The 27,118-nt window shown below is 37.5% G+C and overlaps 2 protein-coding genes across 4 annotated transcripts; one reads left to right on the plus strand and one right to left on the minus strand.

The window, feature by feature from the left end:
- Nucleotides 1-574: 574 nt before the first annotated feature.
- Nucleotides 575-26,918, minus strand: LOC139149248 (galactose mutarotase-like). 3 transcript variants are annotated; one of them, XM_070720873.1, is made up of 8 exons: nt 26,697-26,918; nt 5,152-5,349; nt 4,404-4,558; nt 3,552-3,761; nt 2,932-3,013; nt 2,342-2,483; nt 1,575-1,749; nt 575-1,252 (listed from the first exon to the last, which is right to left on the minus strand). In XM_070720873.1, exons 2-8 carry the CDS (start codon nt 5,345-5,347, stop codon nt 1,172-1,174), a joined length of 1,041 nt encoding a protein of 346 aa, XP_070576974.1. In that variant the 5' UTR covers nt 5,348-5,349; nt 26,697-26,918; the 3' UTR covers nt 575-1,171. The 3 variants fall into 3 exon arrangements, with proteins under 3 accessions (XP_070576974.1, XP_070576972.1, XP_070576973.1); XM_070720871.1 differs by lacking the exon at nt 26,697-26,918 and adding an exon at nt 7,175-7,307; XM_070720872.1 differs by lacking the exon at nt 26,697-26,918 and adding an exon at nt 7,171-7,302.
- Nucleotides 8,581-23,277, plus strand: LOC139149247 (uncharacterized). Its single transcript, XM_070720870.1, has 7 exons — nt 8,581-9,113; nt 10,769-10,970; nt 13,481-13,554; nt 14,636-14,776; nt 20,614-20,728; nt 21,174-21,246; nt 21,599-23,277. Exons 2-7 carry the CDS (start codon nt 10,821-10,823, stop codon nt 21,730-21,732), a joined length of 687 nt encoding a protein of 228 aa, XP_070576971.1. The 5' UTR covers nt 8,581-9,113; nt 10,769-10,820; the 3' UTR covers nt 21,733-23,277.
- Nucleotides 26,919-27,118: the final 200 nt, after the last annotated feature.

Genomic DNA, 27,118 nt, shown 5'->3' on the forward strand with positions numbered 1-27,118 from the left:
ATTGGATGGTGAAGTAATGTCGATTACATCGGCAAATGTAAGCTCATCTGCTTTTCTTTTAAAGTTACACACTTGTTCTTATGAGTAATTTGTAATATTGCAACATTCAGCTATAGGGCACTAACTAATAAATTTGAAAAATATAAAAATCCAGTCATCCCAAATAAGTTTCCCATTGTGTTAAAGGTTTTGTAAACTACAATGAATTTTCAGTCTGCAACAACGGATTTCTTAAACCAGTCAAAGAAGATGAAGTAACTTAAAGAAGAGTGTCTGTAGATAACAACATAATTGTATTGAGACCAGCATCCATAGGATTGCACAAATTACAACTGAACAGTTTATGTGAGAAGTTATGTCCATGGACAGTACTGGGAATTATTTATTTGTAAATTCTGAAGAGAAAATTGACCAAGATGACTGGTGGTGGTAGGGCAACTGATCTCAAGCATTTCATAAATCAAAATTTTGTTCCGTCCCCATATTGTTCTAATTCCACATAATTTACCATGCATCCAGCAATTCTGTTGCTTCTTTTTCAAAGGTGCACTTATGAAAGAACGAAATCAAACACTTGTTCTTTTGCTTTCATACATATGTGTATCTCAGCTTTAATAATTGTGATCTTCAATGATGAACAGAATATCAAAATGTTCTGAATACAAAACTACCTGAAAAATGTTATTGTAAGAATACAGACATCTTATCAAGGTTACTGTGAATGACCTTTTTTTGGAAAACTGATTGGTTCTCTGAGTCTGTGGACAAACTGACCTCTGACCCTATCTAGAAGAGTAGCTGACCCTTGACCTTATCAACAGCACAAGTTGATCCCTGACATTAAAAAAACACCTACTGACTGCTAACCTTATTCTTCAAATATTTACCCATCCAACAGATAAAGCAACGTTTATGGTAAAATTTATAAACTCAAATGTCACCTGCTTTTGAAATTTTTAAAATAATTCATGAATATATACTTGTAGTTTCTGATTTCCTTCTGTTTTTGTTAAGATGTGATTTTTCTTTCATTTAAAAAAAGTCAAGAATATTTGCACAATGCAACCATTTGAGGTTTACCAATCGTGATGACTAACATTCTCTGCCAATCACAGCCATGACTTGTTAGCACCAATCAGACTGCCTGTATTGTACACTTCCATGATCCCAGTTACTTGAGCACAGAAAACTTATACCATGTTGTGTGGTCGTACATTTCTCCTGGTTGCAGTATGCTATTTGGAAAATTTGGCTGAAATGAAGAAGTACAAACATAAATCAGTGAACATGGAAATGCTTTCTGTTTTACTTTGTGAAGTAATGCTGAAATATTTTAACAAAATTCACATCTCTGATTCCTCTCTAATCAAAATCTTGTCAAAATAGATTATCAAATATGAATACACTTTTCCTAAATTATATACTTGAGATTCATTCTCTCCTACATTTTATCTCTTATGATAATAAGATGACAATGTACATAAATGGATTTGTTTGTTACATTAGCTTTACCTGGTTATAGAACCATGAGTTGGAGTATAAGAAATTCCTGTGAACCAAAGAAAAACACATACCCGGTTGATTGCATTGGGATAATTCTGTGTTTCCAGGCACAATCCAGAGTGTTTGGGATATTTTTTACCATCTTTGCATGAAGCCACACCTTCAAGATAGTTGCCTGTATAGAAATGTACCGATGGCTGAGTTGTAAAAGCCTCCAGAACACGACCTGATTTGGGATGAACAACCCTGCAATAGAGAAACTGGTCACTTAGACACTTCACCAGTTCACAGCTACCATGACTTTGACAATGACTTTCCTTTACTGAAAATTCTGCATGTGTTTCAGCAGCGGCAATTGCCTGCTGTAATATGTTGGGACATTGCAAAGTTCAAAAATGGTATCTCATAGTGACATCATCGCTGCCATGAGATGGAAAGTAGTGAATCAAATAAACAAGGGTGCCAAAATACATACAAAGAGGGACCATTGCCCTACATAATTCAGAGTTTCTTGGTAATTATGAATATCATACCATATTTTGTTGTTCAAGATCCAAATTATCGGGAGTTCAACTGACATGATTGTCAAGTTAAAATAATATACACAAATTTGTTTTATGCAATGACTGAGAGATCAGATCACATAGTCACTTGCAATTTTTAAAAAATGAAAGTCAGGCAATATTGACATAAAAGAATTAAAACTTTCATAATCATATTTCTCTAACTCCATTATTCTGAAGTCTTTGATGATCAAACTATTTACAATATCATAACTCACTAACATCACAGTACTTTTACTTGATTTTGATATTTCATGGATTCTGGACAAGATTACCTGGCAAAAGGCTGTCCTTTTTCCTTTGAAGACTGAAGACAGAATGAGTTGTCATATCCGCCAGGAACCTGATGAATTCTATCCCCCACTGTGACTGGCTCTCTCAGATCATACAATGATCCCTGCACAGCTTTTATCTCACCTGTAAAATGTGAAAATAATGTCAACATTCATCCTCATCGCAGAAAAAAAAAACATGTTTTGGTACAACTCGATGGATGGTCTGCAATTACACATTTTTAATGGTGTTTCATTTAATAGTGTCACTAGACTGTACACAACATAAATCTGTTTGAAGAAAAAAAGAAACGTTTCATATTTAAACTATTTTGTAAACTCTTGAGATTCCAATTTTAATATTAAATATTCAGTTTGAGCATTTGATATTCACTTGAGTTCATTCTCTGTGACATTGCCAATTCTTGTCGGCATTATGAGTGACAGTTGTATGTACATCACCGATGATAACCCAAATTCAAAATCATGTTGCATAATAAGCAAAATGCAAACATAAATATACTGTAAGATTTAACGAATCTTTAGGAAACTCACTCCTACACAATATCAGTGTTGCATTGCCATGGAAATACCTGTTGGAACTTGATGTTCATCCAGGGCAATGTAGTTTTCTGCTTTTATTGTGACTTGGTGATCATACATATCTGGTGTGCCCTGGAATGAACAGCCACATCATGAACACTAAATACTGTAATTCTTGTATAGAAAGGAACACAGTTTACATTTCTTGTATGAATCAAAGCATGCACACATACATTTTACAGAGGTCACCTATTCCTTGCATAAATCCTCAAGATTGAAACTCATTGGACCACGATGGAGATGTCGCTTGTAAGGCCCTAAATTTGGCAGTACACACGTCAGTTACATGTTATCATATATGCCACTAGACCAGTACATGTTTTAGAATTTCCATACATTTAGAAATCTTCCACAGATTATCTTAAATTACAACTTTCTGATAGCATCTTTTAAAATTTTTCTGTCCCATCTACAAAGGAAAGCATCTTTGGAAAATTTCTAAATAGTAAATAAACATGACATGATAACAATGGTACCTCCATTGTAGTAATAGTGAATCAATGGAAAACATCTTTCTCAGACATACACATCTAAATTAGTAAAATTTTCATAATCACAGGTTTTGGTGTACAGTTAACGTAAAGTAGTTTTGGAAGAGTACATTACATACATGTCCAGCTAAGTTGAAGTATGAATGGTTGGTGAGATTCACTGGAGTGGCTTGTGTACAATGTGCAGTGATGTGAATGATGACTTCATTTTCCTTGGACAGTTGGTATTTGACCTGAGCAGTCAGCTGCCCTGGGTAGCCTTCTTCTCCATCTGCGCTGACGTAGGTGAATTTTACTGCATTTCCTTCAACAGTGGAATCCCAGTATACCTGTAGAACGGTAATCACACAAGGATGAACAAATCTGTGGTCTAATGGACAGTGCAACACAAGTGAATGTGTCTGCAGTGAGACTATTCCAGAAGATTACTAAATACAGATAGGACATATGCATGGTAGAATATATCATAGACCCTCGAGGGTCTATGAATATATATATGATGAAATTGCATAGGACTGCCATTCTTCCACAGCAGGCTCCTAAAGTTTACAATGGTTGACTTGTAAAGACCACTAACAGCTTGTTCATGGAGTAAGCCAGACTAATCCTGTGATAATTGGATTTCCCATATTATTGAAGATTATCGCTGAGATGAAATACAAGCAACTTTTTTATGCCTGTATAGTTTGTAAGAACATACAGAAATGTACATTGACAATAAATAGTCACTCAAAACAAATATCAAAGATAAGATATTTTTCTAATCTTGAATGTGAATGTAAAATATTTTTGCAAAGTTTCGTCACAATAGCAGCTTCTTAGAAATACCTAGTACATCTGAAAACTAAATAAAACAGAAGAAAAGGTGCCATGCATTCCTCTAAAAACGTATTAAATTCCGTCTTGTCATGACATGTAAATGTTTAACAAATGCAATTTTTGCACAATTAAAAACTTAAATTAACACTTACGCGGGAAAATCCTTTAAATCCACCATGAAGATGATTAGGTCCGTTGTTGACTGTCAACTGATAGTCTGTGCCATTCACTGTGATTTTACCATTGCCTATTCGGTTTGCCACTCTACCAACAACTTCACCGATGTAAAAGCCGTCATTTTCATAATCTGACAAAGTCAAGAAGGCACATTACATTTTCTTCTGATGTAAAAGCATGTTGAATGAATATTTTGGTTCACGTTTTGGTATTACAACAGGAAAAATATTCACCATTATGGTTAAGCAACAAGGAAATATGCAGTAAAATACACTTTAAAGACTGAGTATTGTATGTGCAGTCTACCTTTCTCCAATCTGATTAAAATGAGATGTACAGATAGGCTAGTTTTCTTTCTCTGTGTCCTCAGTATTGATCATTCTAAGTTAAAGTAGAAAGGCAAGGACAGTAAAGGTGAAAGCCACACAATATGAAGACTCAAAACATCTCTAAATCTGATTTAAATCTGTATGACCTTTCACAAAATAATTCTAGATCAATGCTCACAAAGGGGCATTTAGAGCACTATTTATTTTGATAAAACTACGGGTATCTGGGTAAGGCTAATATGCCACTACTGCGACATAATTTTCTGGAAAAAATGATGAATTTCTAATGTCCTATTGTGAGAGCAATGGAGACTTTACAGTACTGTCTGATAAATCACCGTATACAGCCACATATGTATGTGTGGGTGTATACTGCATATATTTGTTCACCTACCTTCTACTGTTGGATAGGCAAGAACTACATCATCATAATTTCCTGCCTTGTCAGGCACTTGGATGGAGGTTATTGCAGCACCAAAGTTGATCACTTGTACCACCATACCATTTCCATTCTTCAGTGTGTACCTGGAAACAACTTGACCTTCCTTGGTTTTGCCAAACTCCTCGACGGTCACATTTGTGGAACTCATTCCTGAAGTCAAAAATAATATTCATTGTATCTTATTCATTGAACTGGTGACATTTTCAAGGCTAATATAAGTAATCATAGTACATGTATTAGTGCATGCAACTTGTGCTTTACAGACATTAGCCTGAATACATCATAGGCAAGGGATTAAGGTAGAATGCACCTCTAAAGCAGATATCAGGATTCTCAAATTTTTACAAAATTTTTCTGATCTACCACTTATGGGGGTTCATTTTAAAGCTCTTGGAGAAAGAAAAAGTTTCTACGTCGTAGTATTTTGAAGAAAGAAAATTTTACTTCTTCCCTATAGAGTTAACACAGGGCCAAGATGGTGGCCATTTGCAATTTCATCAGTAAATGTAAGGTATTTTGTTTCTGTAGTACCAAATTTTGCACAGTGACCCCTGATCTTTATTCTTAATTTGGGTTACCTGAGGAAAGTTTGAGCAAAAGTTCTATTTTGAGGGACATATTACCTTAAAGCGAAGTAACGAGGAAAGAAGTGGACTGTAAACTAAAAGCCATAAAAAAACAAAAGAGCATCAGCAACCCACTGTATGTTTGGAAAATTTAGTTCCTTTTTTGAATTTTCTCCAACCTAGCAGAGAATTCCATGATGACTACACTCTCCTTGAAGGATATTGCAGACCCATTGCATTTGTCACTATATAATACAGTAGTCGTTTGGGCCTTATTAGTGGTAGTATTCACTGGCGGAACTCAAGTTGAAGTCAAAATGCCAGGGACATGGATGTACAAAAGTTTTTGTACATCCATGCAGGGACCTACGGCCTATATATTAATACACGGTCTCTCCAATTTTCTGGGGGGACTATGATTAATACCATTATCATATCATTTTAGATGTAATTGCTTCACATCTATGCCATAAAAGTAGCAGTACTGTAAAGTTGAACTGTGGGAGATAGCTAGAGTGCGATGAAGTAGCTGGGTCTTGACCGAGCCGAGCATCGCAAATGTCTATGTACTGACCTGTGATTGCAAGATTCACAGGGGCAGTATATACACATTTCATTGGCAGACATGTACTATGATCATGTTGTGAGCAAATGTGGCAAGTGTGCTAGTCACCAGAGAATCTCAGAGTGCACGAACGCATGCACAGTAAAAGTGAAATCAATCCAGAAAAGGAACAAGTAAGCCTGCCAGACACATTTGTTTCTTGTTTTATTTGATACTTCAATATTTCATATTACATACTAAATTGTACACCTTATTATGTAAAAGTAAAAGTAAGTAAGCCTTTATGAAATCATATCCCAGTTGGGATCTTGATCATAAAGTACAATAAAGGTTATGCAAAAACAACAATGAAAGAGTATATATAATATATATATAAATATAAATATCTATACATGAGGTCAACATATTAAAGGTTCATAAATAGTTTACTTTGTCTTTTTCATTTTGTCTTGTCTGAGTTTAAAACATGTATGTATGTATTTTCCCAATTCACATAGTGATGCTTTATCTGTCCTTGAAAAGATGCTTACAAGGTCTTGTGTGCCTCTGAATGCGTTTTTACAAATGTTTAGTTTACTGAAAAAATCATGTCTAATGTCTGTGTAGCCTTTGCAATGAAAAAGAAAATGTATCTCATCTTCTACTTGTTTGTTTTGGCAAATTGGGCATGCTCTGTCTATGACATCAAGGGAACTTAGCAGGACCAGCCCATCCTGCCCCTACCCACAGTAGACCGAGCGCCACCAGCTGTGACTGTTGAGTTGCACCAGGGAGTGTGGGTTTTCAAACGCATATTTTCAAACCATGTGTTAAAAGCAATTTGTGTGAGATATTTCTTACCTACTAGCTACTGATGGAATCTCATCAACCGTTAATGCTGGCATGAAATTGTATATGATCAAGACCTCGACGACACACAGCCTGGCCTCAGTGGTGGCGTGATGACCAGTGTCATAGCGCATGCGTACAGAGTACCGGGCGGAATCGGATCGTGAACGATGCCGCGGTGTGGTGGTACTTCTGTCAAGAAAAAGTAAAATATATTATAAACGTAAAATCTACAGTCTAAAATAGGTACATATGTTGACTTATTCATTGACCTTCTAAAGGTAGCTATGCCCTTCAAAATAAATGTTATCCCATAATGTCTATTACTTCTAAAGCTTCCCTGGATTTCTCCAAGTACAAGCTTACCGGGCCTATTGTTTTCAAAAACCTCTTATGAGTAATTTCGTATAAATAATGTGTGAATACAGTTTTGATACACAAGAATTTAAAGTTATGCCACGGTATTTATTTCAAATCCCCCTTTTTGTATATTAGAATTACTATTCCTTGCTTCCATTCATCAGGAATTTTATTCAGGTTTTATAGAGCAACATAAGATACTCTCCTGAAATAGAATTACAATAGTGAGAAGAATACGTTTAATATCTAGTACCTCAGGATTTCTTTGTCAACCTCTAGATTGTCGACGTAAGATGCGTGAGACGTTTCAAGACAAGACTAACCATAGTAGTGCAGTTTCAGCTCGTTCCGTTGTCTTGGCTGTAAAAATTGAAGAAATTAATGTTGCAGGCCTTACATCATTTTCTTGAAACGTTCAAAAAGAATTTGAGATTTAAACAGTTAAAACATTTTATAAAGATTATGTCATCTCACTCGATTTTTATTTTAAGTATATACGCAGTAAATACGTATTTTACATTGATTTGTATCCTCGTTCCTCGGCCAATAAGTCATTTGTGTCCTTACAGACTTTAAACTTGCTTTTGGAAAAATTAAATGGTTACCGACAGAAATTTAAAATATGTGAATCTTAACACAGTCTGAATCCTCTCATTTTAAAGGCGGACTTCGACCGCAGACTCAGAACTTTTTGTGTTGTTCCTTGGAAATATGAGTGAACAAAAAACCTAATCCTTGTTTTTTATACTTAAATTGCCTATCTTTTATTCAAATGTATGCGTGCGACAAATATTTTTTTCAGTTCGATGAAAAAAGCTTACGCTTAAGCTCTGATGTGTCGAGGCCTCGGAGATAGCGTGCTACAGGTGCTACGGAAGCGTATTCGTGTCATTTCTGTAAGGAAAAAAATAAACATAATCTCATATAAATTACTACTTTTTAATATTCGTAATACGAGATTTTTTGCATTTTTTTTTTCTTTTCACAAATGACTGCACGAATATTCTGCCATATCGAGCTGTGATGTTATTTTCCGCTGTTTGATTTCTTACCTGTGAGGGCGCTGTGTACAACCCGGAAGTTTGTACCATGTACCGTACCTGACAGCAGTTACGTTCCGGACAGTAAACAGAGGTACCGGGCATGTCGTAGAGAAGGGTCCGGTTCGGGAACGACTATACAGCAAAAGAGAGTGTTTTCCGAGAATTGCATGACGTCGTGTAGTTTATAACACTCCAGGTTACACGACTTGTTCGTAATGGATCCTGTTTTCATGTTCTGATTTTTGACGTAATATCGCCAGCGTCGTTAGAAACACGTAAACGGTGAAACGTGCAGGCCATTGCGTTGAATCATAGACAGCAGAGGGGGAAAGTCTATACTGTGTATGGTTGAATATTGTCAATGTTGACGTCAGTTCAATCACGGTCCATGATTTATATGTTTTAAAGTGTGATAGATAACCCAAAAGGCGTACTGTACACTTATAAAAGCACGGTCACCGTGGTAAAAGCCTGCCAGTGGCAATATAGTACTGGGACAAGGAAGAGAAGACATCAGGTTACGGAAACGCCAGGGACACTTTCCAGCACAAGGTAGGACTTTCATTTATTATGGATACATACATATCCTATTGTATATGATCATGTAGCTCTGCATGGCAGGGCTGTGTGTTACCGGCGTTATACGGTCTCCCTTTGGTGGGAGGCCGCCATGCAGAGCTAATGATCATGGAGGTAATGACATAGTCGAGTCTACGCATAGACTTAGAACCGGGTTTATGTTTAAAATACGCGCTACACTAGCTGTATGTGTTCTGCACGTCCATGGTTCTGCTGGCATATAATGCATATGCAGACCACTACTAGTATACTGGCACTAGTACAGAATTTGCGAGAAATTAGGGAACTATGGACACTTTCTCGCTTTTTGCGAGAAGTATGGGAGAACACATACTGTCTCGCACTTAATTTTCGAGAATCTTGTTTTTTGCAAGCAGCCAGTGAGAACTATGTACTCACTCTGCATCCTCGAAAAATTAAATTCTCGCAGTCAATATGCTAATTTCTTGCTAGTTGATTGCGAGAATTCAAATTCTAGCAGATACAGAATGAGAAAACACATTTCCCGTTGGCTGATCAGAAGAAAACAAAATTCTCGCAATTAAAGTGCGAGATAGTGTGATTTCTTGCATACTTCTCGCAAAAAAGCAAGAAATTGTCCATTTCTTGCAAAATTCTGTACTGGTAGACCTATACATTCTCGCGAGCCAGAGCAATAATTTTCGCTCCGCTGACCTACGCCGGCGTTGGGTGATAAGACTCGCCGAAGAGGGCGTGGTGTACGACGATGAGACCTACTGCTGCTGATCCTTTCAAGGTATCTCCATCAGGTCATGGTCTTTCAACTATTATAGCGTCAGAACACAAATCGTGGATGCAGTAGGAGCATAAAGTGTGAGAATGTTTTCAAGACGTCACACAGTATCAAACTGTGGAATTCTTGAAACAAGTTGTTACAGGTGAAACCTGTTAACCTTCAGCATTTGCTTGAGAATGCTAATCAGTACAGGAGTGCGGAGAGTTTATTAGAAAAGGATAACATGCCACATTAGAAATATCTTGAGGTTCGTCATGACCCCAACATGAAAATTATCTTTGGTTGCTATAGGTATCCTTCATCTGTTTGATATACACTCTGAACAGCCAACAATATTCACTGTATTCTGAAGTAAATTATCACTGTCACTCATTTCCTTAAAGCTGAAAATTGCATTTTTTCTCATGCCAATATGTAGACTTACTTAAGTGACACTCTAGTGGGCTTATAGTACCACTGTCCTAATTGAATAAATTGAAGAAATAAATTTAAGAAAACTCTGTCATTGTCTGTCAGGTAGATGTGAGACTAAATGATCAATTGGTGTGATGGTCAGGAATGTCCATAAGCCACCAACTTCCGCATATCTACATCTTTGGCACATAAGAAACACCAATGAAAGTATAGAATGTGAGCCAAATAGAACGGACTGTACGAAGGAGATGTTTGAATATGCTAAGTTTGCTCTTAATTGCTGTTGAAAGGGAGACCCGAGTACCAAGTGACTAGTGAGCTGTCGGAATCTCACCATAATGCTTTCAAAATATCTACATTACCACCGAATACCAGGATGCAAGAATATACTGCAGGGTTCATAAAAATGAATGAATGAGTCATTTGAATTTCACAAGTTTCACTTCCTTGTTTGTAGATCTCAAGACACACCTTGATTGTGTGAGAGAGCTGATATATAACAGATAACAATGTCTGCAGAAACGTCAACAGGTGCCTCAAGATCAGTGTCAGAGATCAGCTTACGTATGGCAGAGCTGAAGAAAACCGACATCACACTACCAGGAAGGATACAAGCTGACAAACTAGCCTTCTACATAGACAATGTCTTCACAAAAGAGGTTGGTAGTATTGCTGAAATCAATAAAAGCATCTTTTACATAGTCTATACAAAGGATATACTAATCTTTACGGCCCTGATACGGGTTTTGCGGACCGAGGTTGTACGGCGGAAGGGCCCGAGCGTGCGAGGGCCCGTAAGCCGTACGACCGAGGTCCGCAAAACCCGTATCTGGGCCGTAAAGGTTTTATCATATACATTATTGAACGGTTGTGATATGTTTCAGTATTTCTCAATAAAATTTTGTTAAAGTTATGGGTGTAAATTAAAAATAAACATGAGCCACACAACTTTGCTGATTAATATGTACGATGTTGTCATTTGTTCTGTTGTGGAACGCGTCGCGAGCTTGTTCTATGCAAACGCCAATGTCACTACAGAATGAGCACAGATGAGTAGTTGATCCTGCTCGTTAAAATACACTTTCTCAGCAAAACATTGAGAGCAGACTATCAAGCACTTGTTTTAAACCAATTTTGGTCAGAATAAGGTTCGAACTGTCTACAATTTGCTTCAAAACTACAAGCGAAGCGCATAGAAACGGGTTTGAATCTCGCGCTGACGTGCTTTCGAATAGAATGTACGTGGATAGCAACGCGCGTAGCAACGACAACGAAAAAGTTCGGAAATGCGCGCACACTACCTTATTTGGGCAAAGTGTGCCTGGGCGTGATACAGCAACTTATTACACACTTGCAAGAGCGCCTTTTCCCATAGGTTTACATGGGTACGTGAATCTAGGTATATGATAATTGCCAGTATGTTCAGGTAAAAATAGTGCAGGATATTCATGGAAAGTAAATACCGAACATCTGGGCAAGAAAAGTTTGAAAATTTGCATGTCCTGTCAATGAAATATTACTAGTACCTACTTTGATAATTGTGTCTGTGTATATACTCTATACCTGGTGTATCTCATCTCTGATCTCAGCAAACAGAAAATTGGAAATCATTTCCACCTGTCCATCAGGCAGGTATCTGTAAACTTTTCAGCTACCAAGGCAAAAATACATAGTTGTTTTGACCTACGTGCATGCTAGTATAACGCAATCAGTATCAGAGGGTAGACTATCCACATTATAATAGAAATGTATGCCATAACAATGCTTTCTCTGAGGAAAAAGTTAGTGAGAACTGACAATTTCTCAGCCAGCAACGCTGAAAGTTAAATCTATGGCAACTCTTTCTCACAATCAATGTTTGCCCAATGATTTATGAAAAAGCATAACGGAAAGTGTTTGCCACTGTTACAACATTTTGAGAAGAGTTTGGTCTTAAAGGACAGGGACTTGATCCCTAGGATCAAGTTTGTTCCTGTCTGTAAGATGATTATGGAGGTGTCATAGCTTTTTGTTTCCATTGAAATTGTAATCTAGTAAGTAAATTTCATGGCAAGACAATCTGACACCTGACACAGGCCTTCAATGAAGGGATCATAAAATTATGCATCAAGTGAAACCCCAGTATTCAATTGTATTCCTGTGGGAAAATTAATGATACCACACACATTAAGACTCTGCAAAACTAATGAAAAATATTAATTAAGACTTAATTTGATAAACTATTTCCAATGAATATTGTAGGTATCTGTATTTTCCCCCTTTGCAAGTTCTTTCTCTTTTTAAACCCATGTGGATGTATTGTGCTGTGTCATATAATGTATCTGTCCGCTATCATCTCTTGTAACATTTTCCAAAGTTAAACATAATTGCCTCTGAATGTGTTTTTTGAGGAAGTAATTCCTCAGATTCATACAACCACCGCAGTAAAAATACAGAAGTTAGGGTTGTACACATTACGGGAAGGCTCCATTAACTTAGGAATACCCTACTTCCCTAGAGGATCAATTTCACAGACCTGCCTTTCCTACAATGGTACTACAATAGCATCAGATGGATTAGATAAACATAACAATGGAACATTCACACCTTGGGGATTAAAAGTCTTCTGTTTGTCACCCGAGTTGGTCAGGCAAGGACTCAGGTTTCAGGTACCATGCAAGTTAATGCAGTCGTCCCCTAATGAAGAAATAAACCCCATTAGTACGATGTTGTTTTAGAAATGTTTCATAGAACCAACACTTTGATCGGAAGTGTCAGTCATAAATCTGTGCAATGAGAAATAAGTATTACCGGTCATATTACAAGCTGCCATCTTGCTATTGCATTCTAGCTACTAGTATTTTAGTATAACAGTTAAAGTTGTAGCCTAGAAGGTGCTGGGCGATCACAACTGTTTTCTGGGACTTTGTGTAAATTAAGTTTAAGGATATTCACCTATGGTAGAACTCTACATACAGCCATCGATATGTGAAAAATGATGATTTTCACTGGTCAGTCTGGTGTCGTTAATTATGTACATGGCCATCTTAGAACTTGAGAAACATGAGCCATCAATACCAATGTGAATCCTGGTGAAAAGCATTGCTGAACTGAGCGACACTATCAAAACTTTAAAAAAGTAACACATTTAAGAAAATGTTAATCCTCAATTTCTTTTTCACATCTGTAGGAGTGTGATGAGTTCATCAAAAAGGCTGAAAAAATAGGATTTACACAAGCTAAGATCAATATTGGAGGTGGAAGGTCAGTGCGATCAGACAGCATCAACTGTTATGACTGTTTTGTTTGTTTGTTACTATGGCAAGACATCATTTCTATGATGTCAACAAAAATATATTTTAAGTTCAATAAAAGACATGCCATGTTGCATTCTCTTTGTGTAACATTTTCATAGACATTGTATTTTAATTCTAACAGTACATATTTGACCCCTTAATTATGTGTAGAAATGGCACAATCGAGAACAACGCAAAATTCTTTCGGGCACAAGCTTCACAATGGGACATTTTATGACCATTTTTACTGTGAGCAAATGCACGTTGAAGGTTGTTGTTGCTGTTATTAATACTGATCTTGTGAGTCAACAAGGAGCAAGGCGTTTGTCACTACACTCTGTAGAATGTCCGATCTTCAAAACTTCATTTTCACTGGGCCATTGAATTGCAAATTTCTCTGAATATTGCATCACTTTTTTGAGAATTGGTGATTCATGCATAATTACGAGGTCAATTGTTGATAGCAAAAATTAAAATAATGTGTTTGCGAGATTTTTCAAATATATTGTCATTTCAGTATGTTCATTATTTTGGTATTCCATTTGTATGCAAGTTCCCAGTAAATCAGTACAGTTCTGTTCATTTCATTGTTTTTTTCTCAATATCAGGTTTATACATGATATTCACTATATTCTCATACATTTTAAATTGTTCCATAAGAACGCTTTGAACTATCATCTTTCAAAATCTAGAATAAAAATTGGGGTCATTGCACGAAATGATTGCATTGAATTTACCAATTTCTAGAATTTAAAATTGCAATCATTGTCTATGTTGATTCTGAGTAGAAAAACTAAATTTTCAGCTCCACACTCACCATTTTCATAGCATTTCCATATTTTTCAAATTTTATCAAAAACAAGATGATGACAGTTTTATTTTCTCATGAAGTTTCAACATATAAAGGCTACATGAGTACAGAGTTTAAGATTTTGAGTCCAAAAATCTTTTCTTAAGTTTAATTCAGCATTAATTAAAACATGACCTTTTGGATTTGATGGTGTAAAACAATTAAAATTTTATGTTCAGTGGTTCTGTTATTTTTCCAGAGAACGACTGGCGCCGGGTATGAGGAACAATTACAGATGCTACATCGACAGTTTTGAAGAAAGTGAACGAATTTGGGAAAGAGTGAAACAGTTTGTTCCCAAGATTTGGAAAGGTCACAGAGCTCTAGGACTCAACGAAAGGTAAGGCCTGTCATGCTGTTTGAAAAATATTTTCAGATTCACAATACTAGTGGATATCAGCTGTCTTGTATTGCTGGGTAGTGCTGTCAAAGAGTGTAATCATGATATTATTTGATACCACGTGATGGTTAAAGTACTGTGATGCAATACTGAAGAATGCTGGGTCTAGGCTAGGCAGACATGTCACATTCAGCATTGGCCATGAACGTCCAACAATGGTGTACAGGTAGAAAGGTGTTCACAGATTGTTTCATGGCAGACAGACCTGTTTCATGGCAGACAGGCCAGCAATATTGCATGGCATCAGTGCAGAAAAGAAGTCAGGAAATATTTTTGTCATAAGCAAGTGTGAATTTTTGTTCTTTTACTCATTGCGCACATTAGAAATTCATCCAGCAGGCAGACTACGGCAGTATTCAGTCATTCACAAGCATTTGCTACAGAGGACAAAGTCATGAAGTAGAAAACGGGGAGCTAGGGGCACTTTTGTATGTGATGAAGGCCAGCAGGAAATTTTCCTGATTTGCAATGGGGAGGGGGGAAAACTTGTTGGTGGGAGGTCAAAATTTCCAAATCAGTAAGGGGGGCATCAATTTCAAACAGATTTTACTTTTGGATGCAAACATTAACTTCATTCAAAATACCATAGAATTGTTTATTTACATGTAAAACACCTCTGGTCTAACTTTTGGTGAAATTGACATGGTGGCTTCACCTGATTATCTTGGCAAAGGGAAAGAGAATGTTTATATGATTGAAGGAACTTTAACTTACATTATCTTTCCTACCCCTTTGTAAACAGCTCCACACTCACCATTGATAACAATGGGTGTGGGCTACTCCATGGTAATAAAATGTTTCCAGACAAACTGATAAAAACCACAATGAGAATTTGGCATGGGTAGTCTGTCAGGTATACCATCTGGTTCTGCCACTCCAATGATATTGATACAGACATGTATTTTCATTCATCATTGCCTGTCACTATCATGAGTGAAAACATCAAAGTGATTATTTCAAATCATAGAAACATACAAAAAATTGAAGTGCAATAGAGAAACTGTTCTGAAAAGGGGATGACAGATCTAGGACAAGTGCAATTTATTAATGTCAATTTGCATACAAAACTAAAACTTGTGTGGAAAACTCAACAAGGTCATAGTCCAATTTGTATTATGAACTCATATTTGTGCTGTGCTGTACTGGATACACCTACACATCAGAAGTAGAAATCTAGAGACTTGTCACCAAAACAAATTAGAAATCCATTTTAGTTTTTAGGGTCGGTTATTAGGGCCTTTGGCCCAAAGTACTAATGTGATGACGCGGCCTCTGTTGTTGCATACAGTGGGCCGTATGCTGTGGACGCAGGTATCTCGGAAACGCTTCAGTAACTTTTTCTGAAATTTGGTCTGGTGGTCATTTTGGCATGTATCTCAAACGGTCTTTTTTCTTTTTTTGATTGAATCATTTTAAAGTCACTTTTTTAGCTTTTTTGTGAAAACCACTATTTTCAATTTTTCCTCAAACCACTGATTTGATTATTGTGATATTTGGCATGGGTGTTCGTATAGTTGAAATGCCGTCAGAAATGTTCAAAATTGGTGATACATGCCTTGTATTATTTTTAAACAATATTTTTATCCATTTTTATTTTATATTTACTTGATTTTGACTCGCTTTCGTAAAGCTACCGTCTGCGCATGCGCACAACTCTAGGACAAAATCTGAGTTGAGAATCGAATCGGACGCCATCTTGTTTCTCGATGTGGGCACATTTTTACTTTGTGAACGTTTCACTGTGCATTTCAATATATTCTATAGTTATGACGTTGACAGTGATGCACTTTTGCGGCTGTCGTGTATTTTTTGGTACGAAAGGCGCCTTTGATCGACTGAAGAATGATGGTACCGGCAGGCATATCAGTTCTACTGAGGAAGTAATCCACTGGCCCGCATAGGTCAGGGACTCACTTAGGGGAGAACCACTTGATTGTGGAGGGGGGGTATGGAGGATTTTGAGAAAAAAAATTGTCACCAGGTGAAATAAAAGAAAAAAATAAGCCTGTAATGGCTTGAGAAAAAAAATTCTCATAACAGACAGAAATAAATAAAAATGGAATTGTCATAATGCAGTTGAAATGAGCAAAATTTTGGAAATTCATTCTCATGTGTTCTTTGCTAGCATGCTGCCATAGGCAGCGCAAATGTTTTTACCACAAGCAATTCTCATGTGTTTTCTTTCCCCAGCACTTATGATATAAGCATTCACTACTTTACACCTCAGTGCACTCGATGTTTCCTTCCCTTTTCTGACCCAAGAAATCATATTTCTGGATTTCTGTTGCAATATCTCAATGGTACAGGCAATATCTAGATGGGACTATTTGACTTCTGTACATTGTGAAAATTGAAAACACAAGACAGGAGTCAATAAACTAGTGTAAAAACCAATATATTATTCTCTCAACATAAATATGTTAGAAAGATTACAAGTTGTCAAAGAAAAATTGAGGAACAACAAATATAATGAAATACAATGTGTGAGCCTTGTTTCTCTGACCACAAAAGATAACATCTCCCCTGAGAACTTAAAGGAATTGACTGTTATAAAGAAAAGCAGGTATAGTACTGATCACTGTTGATTTGCCAAAAAAGTGTTCTATAATTTAAAGTTGTATATATACTAGACTTTCCATTTTGTTTTCATTCGTTGGAATGTAAAATGAATATATAAAACCATCCTGTGATATGTGAAACACTGGCTTAAATTTGAAAAATTGCACTGCTACTCCATTTGATAAAAAAATTGATGCAGGTCTGACAGTTGAAATTAAAAATGCTGTCTCTCTGACAAAAAAAGTTCCCATACCCACTTCCTGCATACCCCCCCCCCCGAAATCAAATGGGTCTCTCCTTAATATGCGCATGCGCATATAACAGTTAGCGTTGTATTGCAAGGTTGAAAAATCAAACCGACGCTGTCTTGTTTCTCGGTCTTGTGCGAATTTTGACGTTTTGAAGCTTTTAGCATTTATTTGATGATATTTTGTAAATATGAAGTTCACGGTGATTGTATTTTTGTTGCTGTCATGTATTTTTTTGGCACGAAACGCTCCTTCGTTACCGGCGAATCCATTGCTTTAGCGAGGCAATCCCACCGGCGGCCCGTTAGTAATAGCTGGGTTAGAGCATGGAGGTGAGAGCGAGAGAATTCGCTCTGTCCTTCTACCTCCATGTCATAACAAACTAGCGTCGTTTTATGTTGATGTACTGTCCTTTCGACACAGCGATAACTTAAGTTTTCTGTTGCTTATTTTGGGTAATTTCGACAGTTGTGCATTGATTTTGACATCATTGTTGAAGACAGTGTGTGCTTTAGACTGTCGACAGTCCTCGTGCCTTCTTTTGACCGGATCCGGAGTCACTTGCGGTAGTAATCCAACGTAGGCGATCGAGCGCCGAAGCATCATTGTTGAAGACAGTGTGTGCTTTAGACTGTCGACAGTCCTCGTGCCTTCTTTTGACCGGATCCGGAGTCACTTGCGGTAGTAATCCAACGTAGGCGATCGAGCGCCGAAGGCGCAAGGTCGAGTGCCGAAGGCACGAGCTTGTATAAATACCGAAAGCTACGCGAGACCAAGCAGTACAAGCGACTGGCGAGAGTCTATGTGTGCTTATGTTGACCGATTTACGCGCACTTCAGAATCACGGCATAATCCGACATGGTAATTTGGCATGATCATCAGATCATACACGATCCGAGATTGCACTTTAGCAAGGTCACGATAACTAATGTTGTTTGTTTCACTGTGGTTTAATACCTATAGGGCCTATTTCCACTAAAAGACTATTAGAATTTCCTCCTGGCTACTTTGAAATCGTGCACTGGCATGCATGTAGTTGTCAACATCACTATGCTTGAATGTAGTAGACTCTTACTATGAATATATCGACTGTCACTGCATATTGCATATGTGTGCAAGTCACTCCATATCATATCAAAAAATGTAGTATTGCGACGTTTGAGCTGCCACAAGCCAGAATTTACAGTTTATGAGAAAGTTATCTTACATGTAAAACTCAGTTCTACTGTGAACAAAATGCAAGCTATGTTGCTTAACTATGGTGAATAACATAATATTTTGTACCTATCACCGTGTCAGAAAATCAGAAGGAAACAACCACTCAGACAAACTCTGGTCAGGATGATACTGTCCAATTTTAATATGTCTCTCGGCACACACTAGATACTCATGACTGTAAAACAACATTTCCATATAATTGTATATTCAGTTTTTATATTTAGTTTGCTTTTCACCATATTCTATGTCCTTCCCTGCACTACATAATTCAAAATTAATATTGTTTTTGGCCTATACATACTTGAGGGGTAAGCTTATTTAGTCTCATACATTAAGATGCACTGTTGACCTTCAGAGTCCAAACTTTTTATCATTGTATTGTAGATAGGTGTACACTCCAAATACTAAGTACAAGTGTGGTGAGTGTAACAAGCAAATGTTTTTTAGTCAATGGCCCAAATTTATTTTCTATTTGATGGACAATAAATACATGTGTAATCAATGCCAACAATCCAGTTTAAGTAATTTGGTTTAGATTAGCCATTGTCCATTATATTACAATAGTTTGTGGCTAAATTTTCTCCCCTTCTGTATCATATAAGTTCACCGTTTCCTGTTTTAGATATTGTTGATCCTATTGAGTTCCATCTCTTATTCTTGATTCACTTTCACATTAACTTTCATTTATGTCCAAACAATTTGACTTTTTGCCAGATTTCACATTTATGGCAAATAATAAACAGTAAGGAGGCACAAAGGACGTCGGTGCCCCCGGGCCCCATGTATATAATACATGGAGTGTTTTAATTAAGGACAATGAGCTGGTAAATGCTACCATGGTCCCCAAGTCATTTAACTATGGTTCCCCTCAGTATAATTCAATAAAGTCATTATGGAGAATGATGATGACTGATACTATGGTTTCTAAACAATGCACCTGACTTCCTCAACTGTTGCGCAGAAACCCTGATGTGTTCTAACCGTCAACCCCCTGAGTATATGTCAGTGTGGGCCTTGATTGAGTACCCTCTGGTATGCTGTTTACAACTTTCTAACTATATGTTTCTACCATAAACTGTGTTGACCGTACTTTGGGAGCATTTTACTCTGATCAGAAAAAACGGCAAAAAATGCCAGAAAGCTATAATGCTACACATCAACACCATGGTAGTAAGCATTCTGGATTGCATGGAAAACAATAAAAAGGATCGATGCCCATGCATTCCTAAAGATTTATTGTGCGATGTTGTCTCACATTATCTGCTAATATCATGTTTAAATATGCAAGTGATAAATGTGTAATGAAAGCTGTGTTAGAATGGTACCGTGCCGTCAAGCTCAGTGCTTCCACAACATTAGTAAGTGTATATGGTAGCACTTAATTCAATGGAACTGAAAATATCTTGTCAAAACGTGGTTTTTTTTTGGTATTACGTACTTTCCAACTGAAATGAACCTATGAACACAGAGTAATAGTAACAGCCCTCCTCATTTTATGTCTCCTGTACTTGATACCGTGTTTGAAGAAGAGTTTCAAGGCCACAGCAAAAACTGCCAGAGGTTCTCTCTGTATGGTGTTCTGATCAATGCATCAATGACATCATCATCTTCCTTGGCATTGAAAACAGATGAGTCTTGAGTCAAAATCTCCCTCGGTGAAACTAGGGGATCAACATCCATTGTGTTATCAAGTCAAGATGATTTCTATCAGTGACTGCCCCTAAGCGTGTTTGTTTTCTTGCCTTGTCATAGATTACGTGTACTCCGCTACGATGCAGGACAGCGATTTGCACCTCACTGGGATGGAATGTATGAAAGAGAGAATGGAGAAAGAAGCTACATAACTCTACAGCTATACTTAAATGAGGTAAAGCTTATTTTTTTGGGGGGGGGACTGTCAATATTGCATTCAGTGGTTGCTATTGTTTCAGTGTGTTTCAAAATATACTGCTTTATAGCCTACATATGAAAATGAATGTTTGGTGTCACTTCAAAGGCCATTCTTTAGATGTTGTAGTGAGATTGTTGTTATAATCCTTAAAGGAATGGTCAAATCATTGCTTCGGTATTAATTAACTTATTCAGCCGTCTCAGTTCCCAGGTCGTATCAAAGAACATGTAATGAAAAAAATAACATTCATTTTAACTATGATGTTAACTACGATGTCAAAACAATTATTTTCACTAATTGTACAAACAAACCATTTTTTTGAAGTGGCCATGTATTGTTAATGATGAAATTTGAATTCACTCTTTTTGAACAAAGACATGGAAGATAATGATGATGAATGTATTTACATCCTGCAATACAGGCATTTGGTGGTGGGTGCACAACATTTCTGCCATTGGATGATTCTGAAAGCGTAGAATGCGTTCCATACACAGGTGAGATATGTGTTTTGACTATCATTATAGCTTCCTCATTCTACAAATTACAGCAGTATTGTAAAACAAAAGTGACCGAAATTCATTGACTGGGATTTCCCTTTTGAGAATTATGTGAGAACCCATAAAGGTTGTTTGCACAAGTATACTTGATATTTGCATCATCTGTTTACAGAATTTTACTGTTTTTCATCAGATTAAAATCAAGACTGCAAAGTACCAACATACAACCCTCTAGAATACTAAACTCACTACAGCAGAGCTAGTATGCAATAACATGGACAGTTAGGACACGGGTGTTGTATGTCTTTGTCACTGTTTTTCTAATCACTCTTAAATTGAACAATTTCAGGTCGTGTGTTGATTTTCCAACATGACATTCTACATGAAGGATCTGAAGTATTCGATGGCAGGAAATACGCAATTCGTACAGATGTAATGTACAGCAAAGAGATTGCAACCTTTGATGAAAAATGTGAAGACTAAAGTATAAAGCTGCAGAAGCAAGGTTTTCTCTTAACTGCGCAAATTGCGCATTTCGAGCGATTTGCCACCCTTTAAAAGTTACTGACAGCACAAAAATCGTGCACAAAACACAGCACGCAGATACACCTATATAGTGGTAACCTGAGCGCATAGTGTAGTGACCTATGAATTTGCTGTTGTTTCTGCCCCTAAAATGTCAAGTCTGGCACCCCTACTTTTGATGAATAGGGCAGAAATTCAAGTGCCCCTTCAGTGAACATGCAGAGAAAACACTGTATAAGCTGTGTATAAAGTAAATTTAGTTATGATCATGAGTACAAACCAGTGAAGCAAGTTTTCAGTTTTTAAAATAAACCTGGTCACTTGTGTAAATCATGAGGTTCCTGTACCCAGTTGTAAAGTGGAATTTATGATCAATATGTGAAATAGCCCTCTTGTGGTCAAATGAGAGTTGACCACAAGAGGGCTCTCTTCTTATCAGTAATGCTCCCTTCGATCATGAAAAGTACCAGTTTCTGAGCACATGTCATGACTTTTGACATTTCTTATGTCTCTTAAGATGGGAGGAGACTTTGGTTCAATGACTGGGTCAGTATAAATGACACTAGGGATGAATGTGCTCTAATCTTCCTGTTCCAATCTGTGAGATAACCAATGAAGATATGTATTAGTTACCTTTAATACGCCAGTGATGCTTAGAATAGTTACCAGCCTACCATCCACAAAAGAGTGCTGAACGCTTAGTAATTCATAGACTCTATAGAATCCATAAATACTAGTAGAGAGTATGAATTAGTCTCAATCATGAGAAATCAATGGTAACATTAACCATAGTCAATCGAGTATCTATACGTTTCTTGAATATTTCAAAATCAATAATAGTCAAATAACTTTCAATGTCGTTTACAACAGATATGCAAAATGTGGGATTCTTTAAGCTGCTTTTCAACTTCACTTTAATATTCTTATCATTGTCAAAGTACAAAACACAGTACATATATGAAATTCAAGACTATAAACTTAGGCTGTGGTACTGAAATTCACTGGCTTCAGGGTGAATATTTACACTCTTTCAACGTTGATATTCATCAACAAATACAGTCAGAATACAAAGCAAACATTTTGTACATACGTATGTTCCAAATATCCATATATATTGTTTTTATCATCCAATCAAATCAAATTGAATTTCAATTACTATTTAAAGTTGTAGATAACTCTCTGATCTTTTTATTATGTTTGTATATTGGAAATTTACAGACCCAGCAAGTTTGTAATTACACATGGTTTATTCTGTAGAGCTGGATTTTTATTTGTGTATAGAGCCTGCAAGTTTACTTTTATTGCAGGTTTGTTCTATAGACGCTATGTGTGAGACCACATTTGTCTTTGTTAGTGAATGGACAAAAAATGTGTCAAGATTTGACAGTTTTTATCGGATAGAGCATATTAAAAGAAATGGATGTACAATTTATTATTTGAAAATATACTGTCACGAGCCTGGGTGTGAATTAATAAAGTTCAAGATGATGGTCATTGAATAGATATTGTCTGAACATAAGCAGTTTTTATCCTACTCCAGCATGCATTAGTAAATACATGTACTCATCATTTTGGACTGATGGGTTGACCTATATAGGGAGAAATGGGGGCTGGGGGTATGACAGGGTTGACCTATATAGGGAGAAATGGGGGCTGGGGGTATGACAGGGTTGACCTATATAGGGAGAAATGGGGGCTGGGGTATGACAGGGTTGACCTATATAGGGAGAAATGGGGGCTGGGGTTATGACAGGGTTGACCTATATAGGGAGAAATGGGGGCTGGGGTATGACAGGGTTGACCTATAAAGGGAGAAATGGGGGCTGGGGTTATGACAGGGTTGACCTATATAGGGAGAAATGGGGGCTGGGGGTATGACAGGGTTGACCTATAAAGGGAGAAATGGGGACTGGGGTATGACAGGGTTGACCTATAAAGGGAGAAATGGGGGCTGGGGTTATGACAGGGTTGCATAAGGGAGAAATTGGGGCTGGGGTTATGACAGGGTTGACCTGTATAGGGAGAAATGGGGGCTGGGTTATGACAGGGTTGACCTATATAGGGAGAAATGGGGGCTGGGGTATGACAGGGTTGACCTATATAGGAAGAAATGGGGGCTGAGGGTATGACAGGGTTGACCTATATAGGGAGAAATGGGGGCTGGGGGTATGACAGGGTTGACCTATATAGGGAGAAATGGGGCTGAGGGTATGACAGGGTTGACCTATATAGGAAGAAATGGGGGCTGGGGTATGACAGGGTTGACCTATATAGGGAGAAATGGGGGCTGGGGGTATGACAGGGTTGACCTATATAGGGAGAAATGGGGGCTGGGGTTATGACAGGGTTGACCTATATAGGAGAAATGGGGGCTGGGGGTTATGACAGGGTTGACCTATATAGGGAGAAATGGGGGCTGGGGTATGACAGGGTTGACCTATATAGGGAGAAATGGGGGCTGGGGGTATGACAGGGTTGACCTATATAGGGAGAAATGGGGGCTGGGGTATGACAGGGTTGACCTATATAGGGAGAAATGGGGGCTGGGGTTATGACAGGGTTGACCTATATAGGGAGAAATGGGGGCTGGGGGTATGACAGGGTTGACCTATAAAGGGAGAAATGGGGGCTGGGGTTATGACAGGGTTGACCTATATAGGGAGAAATGGGGGCTGGGGGTATGACAGGGTTGACCTATAGAGGGAGAAATGGGGGCTGGGGGTATGACAGGGTTGACCTATAAGGGAGAAATGGGGGCTGGGTTATGACAGGGTTGACCTATATAGGGAGAAATGGGGGCTGGGGTTATGACAGGGTTGACCTATATAGGGAGAAATGGGGGCTGGGGTTATGACAGGGTTGACCTGTATAGGGAGAAATGGGGGCTGGGGTTATGACAGGGTTGACCGTATAGGGAGAAATGGGGGCTGGGGGTATGACAGGATTGAAGCATGGAAAGGTTAGTTTAGGATCTATCCATTGTTTCATTCCCAAGTATTGCAATTACTGAGATGCTATCCAAAGGCCTGTGTGATTGTTCAAACCTACATGCAGGACAAACCAGTTTTTACATAGCTTTTTCCCAACATCAGTTCATGAAGAGCAATTGTTCTGTTGTGTTATTGTATTGTACATGTATTACAAGATTGTAGAATATTTTTATGTTGTTTGCATATTGGTTTCATAATATATTTTAAATTGCCACAGCTTTTATTTATAGATAGTTTTGCCACATTCCCTTTGATTTCATCAGATATCAGTATTAAGTATCTTGATAGAAATGACAGATATATCCTAGCTTTCACAGGACAGACCCACTTATTTTATCATTTATCATTATTCATGATCTACAGAGTGTTTTTAATGCGTAATGTGCCATTTGATGGTTCACACCACAAATGCATCACACCATGTGCACATCTTACACTTAAACCTTCATAACAATCTATTGTCTTTTAAAATAGGTATTACATGTGCACTTGAAAGCTAATGATAGACTAGCATGTCATATTCAGGCAAGATATTAAACACATTTTAGTGATTAAATAGATACTTCAAGTGAAGGCATCAGTTGTGATAGTCAAACCACTTTCAATCCAGACATTGATATTGTACTCTTCAATACCTTATAAGACACTTATTGTCATGTAATACTACACTGATATAGTTTTGAGCCAAAGTTTGTAAATTATCCATATATTGAGCAAACATTTATTAAAAGGCTGTGTTATACACAGATAAATCTCCTTGGTTTTGCTCAGTAACTGATCACATAAAATCAGTTATTTCAAGGCAGAGATATTATGTCTTCAGAAATACTATATACACTTAAATCTGTGCAGACACATTTGTTCATTGTAGGGACTGAGCAAAGTGATCCCTATTGTGGTCTCTTGGTACAGCATTTTATATCGTATTACATTTTTGGAAGGTGTAACGAGTGGATAATATGGGACATGACCAGTGTATTGGCCAATGGTGATTTCATAATTCTGTCAAAAATTGTAATATTTTGGGAAACAATGAACTTAATCCGTCTGTTACCATGAGTATCAAGACTTTCTCATCCAATCAGAATTAATGACTGCAGTAAAACTCTAATTCTATTGAATAGAAAAGTATTTAGAGATAGTTACTGACCACATGAGAAATGTGGCCAGAGGGTCTGCAATATATAGAATATCACAGGCTATACATATCTGCCTGAAAGTGACCATTATGAAGAGATAACCATGATACAAAGGTGATAACTACTGATAGCACAGAATTAACACAGCACTTTGAGTGCTTGGTTAAAAGTCAATGATACTTACATTTATCCAGGACGATAGGAAACACCCAAGGTCACTATGATCAGGAAATATAAAACACTTGACAACATTCAATTTGGCAATTATAACTATCCTGTATGTTGTGTATTTGATTTGAAATATACAAGTATCAGTCTATTTTACTTCAGTCCTTGTAGCTTTCCATAAGGTGCTCCCAATTTGTTGATATTGCATTTCAGATTGAAAGTTGTGCACAAGCTTTCCTCAAGAAAACTTTTGAATCATTGTCTTTCAAAATCGTACAAATTTGGGTACAACAGGGCCCCGGCGAAAGTGTCGGTGGTCTAACATGGACTACCGTGTTAGTTCATGGTCATATGACCATGGTCAACCTTGGTAGTTCATGGTCGACCATGTTTGTTAAATGGCACAAATTACCATGGTTGTCCATGGTCACCAACCATGGTCAACCACGGTAAACCAAGGTTGTTAACCATGGTTAACCATGGTTGACCATGGGCATCAAACGTGGTTGACCATGTTACTAACCTTGGTCAACCATGATCACCGTCAAATGGTATTTGATGGTTTTTGAATCAAAAACTTGGGTCGAAAATTGTCAGAACTGAAAAATCTTGGTATAAACCTCACCAAAACTCTGCAAAACACCAGTGATCCCTGACTGGTGTCATTATAACTTGACAGACTCGCTTAAGGATCAGCAAACTAAGCCTCCATAATAATGTCCACTGCAATAACAGCCAAGCCCTTCAGATTCTATCAAAGATCATCCTCCAACATCTTCTGAGTGTTTCCCTGAATGTTCGATGAGCAAAATAGTCCAAACTTTCTCCCAAAATCGCTGTTAAAAACACAGCTGCTTTTCCAGTTGTTCACTGAACAGACAATCCGTTTGAACTGAATTTTTAAGATGGCTGCTTCAAATGAGCCAATCAAATGCATTGCTTTATGACATGTGACATCATGGTAAAGGGTCAAAGGTCCAATGACAATGGAGCTATGACCTTGCCTATGTTGATATCATGTTTCGAGGCAAACATTGAGTGAGACTG

This window comes from Ptychodera flava, chromosome 14 (assembly GCF_041260155.1).
Source record: "Ptychodera flava strain L36383 chromosome 14, AS_Pfla_20210202, whole genome shotgun sequence".
NCBI lineage: Eukaryota > Metazoa > Hemichordata > Enteropneusta > Ptychoderidae > Ptychodera > Ptychodera flava.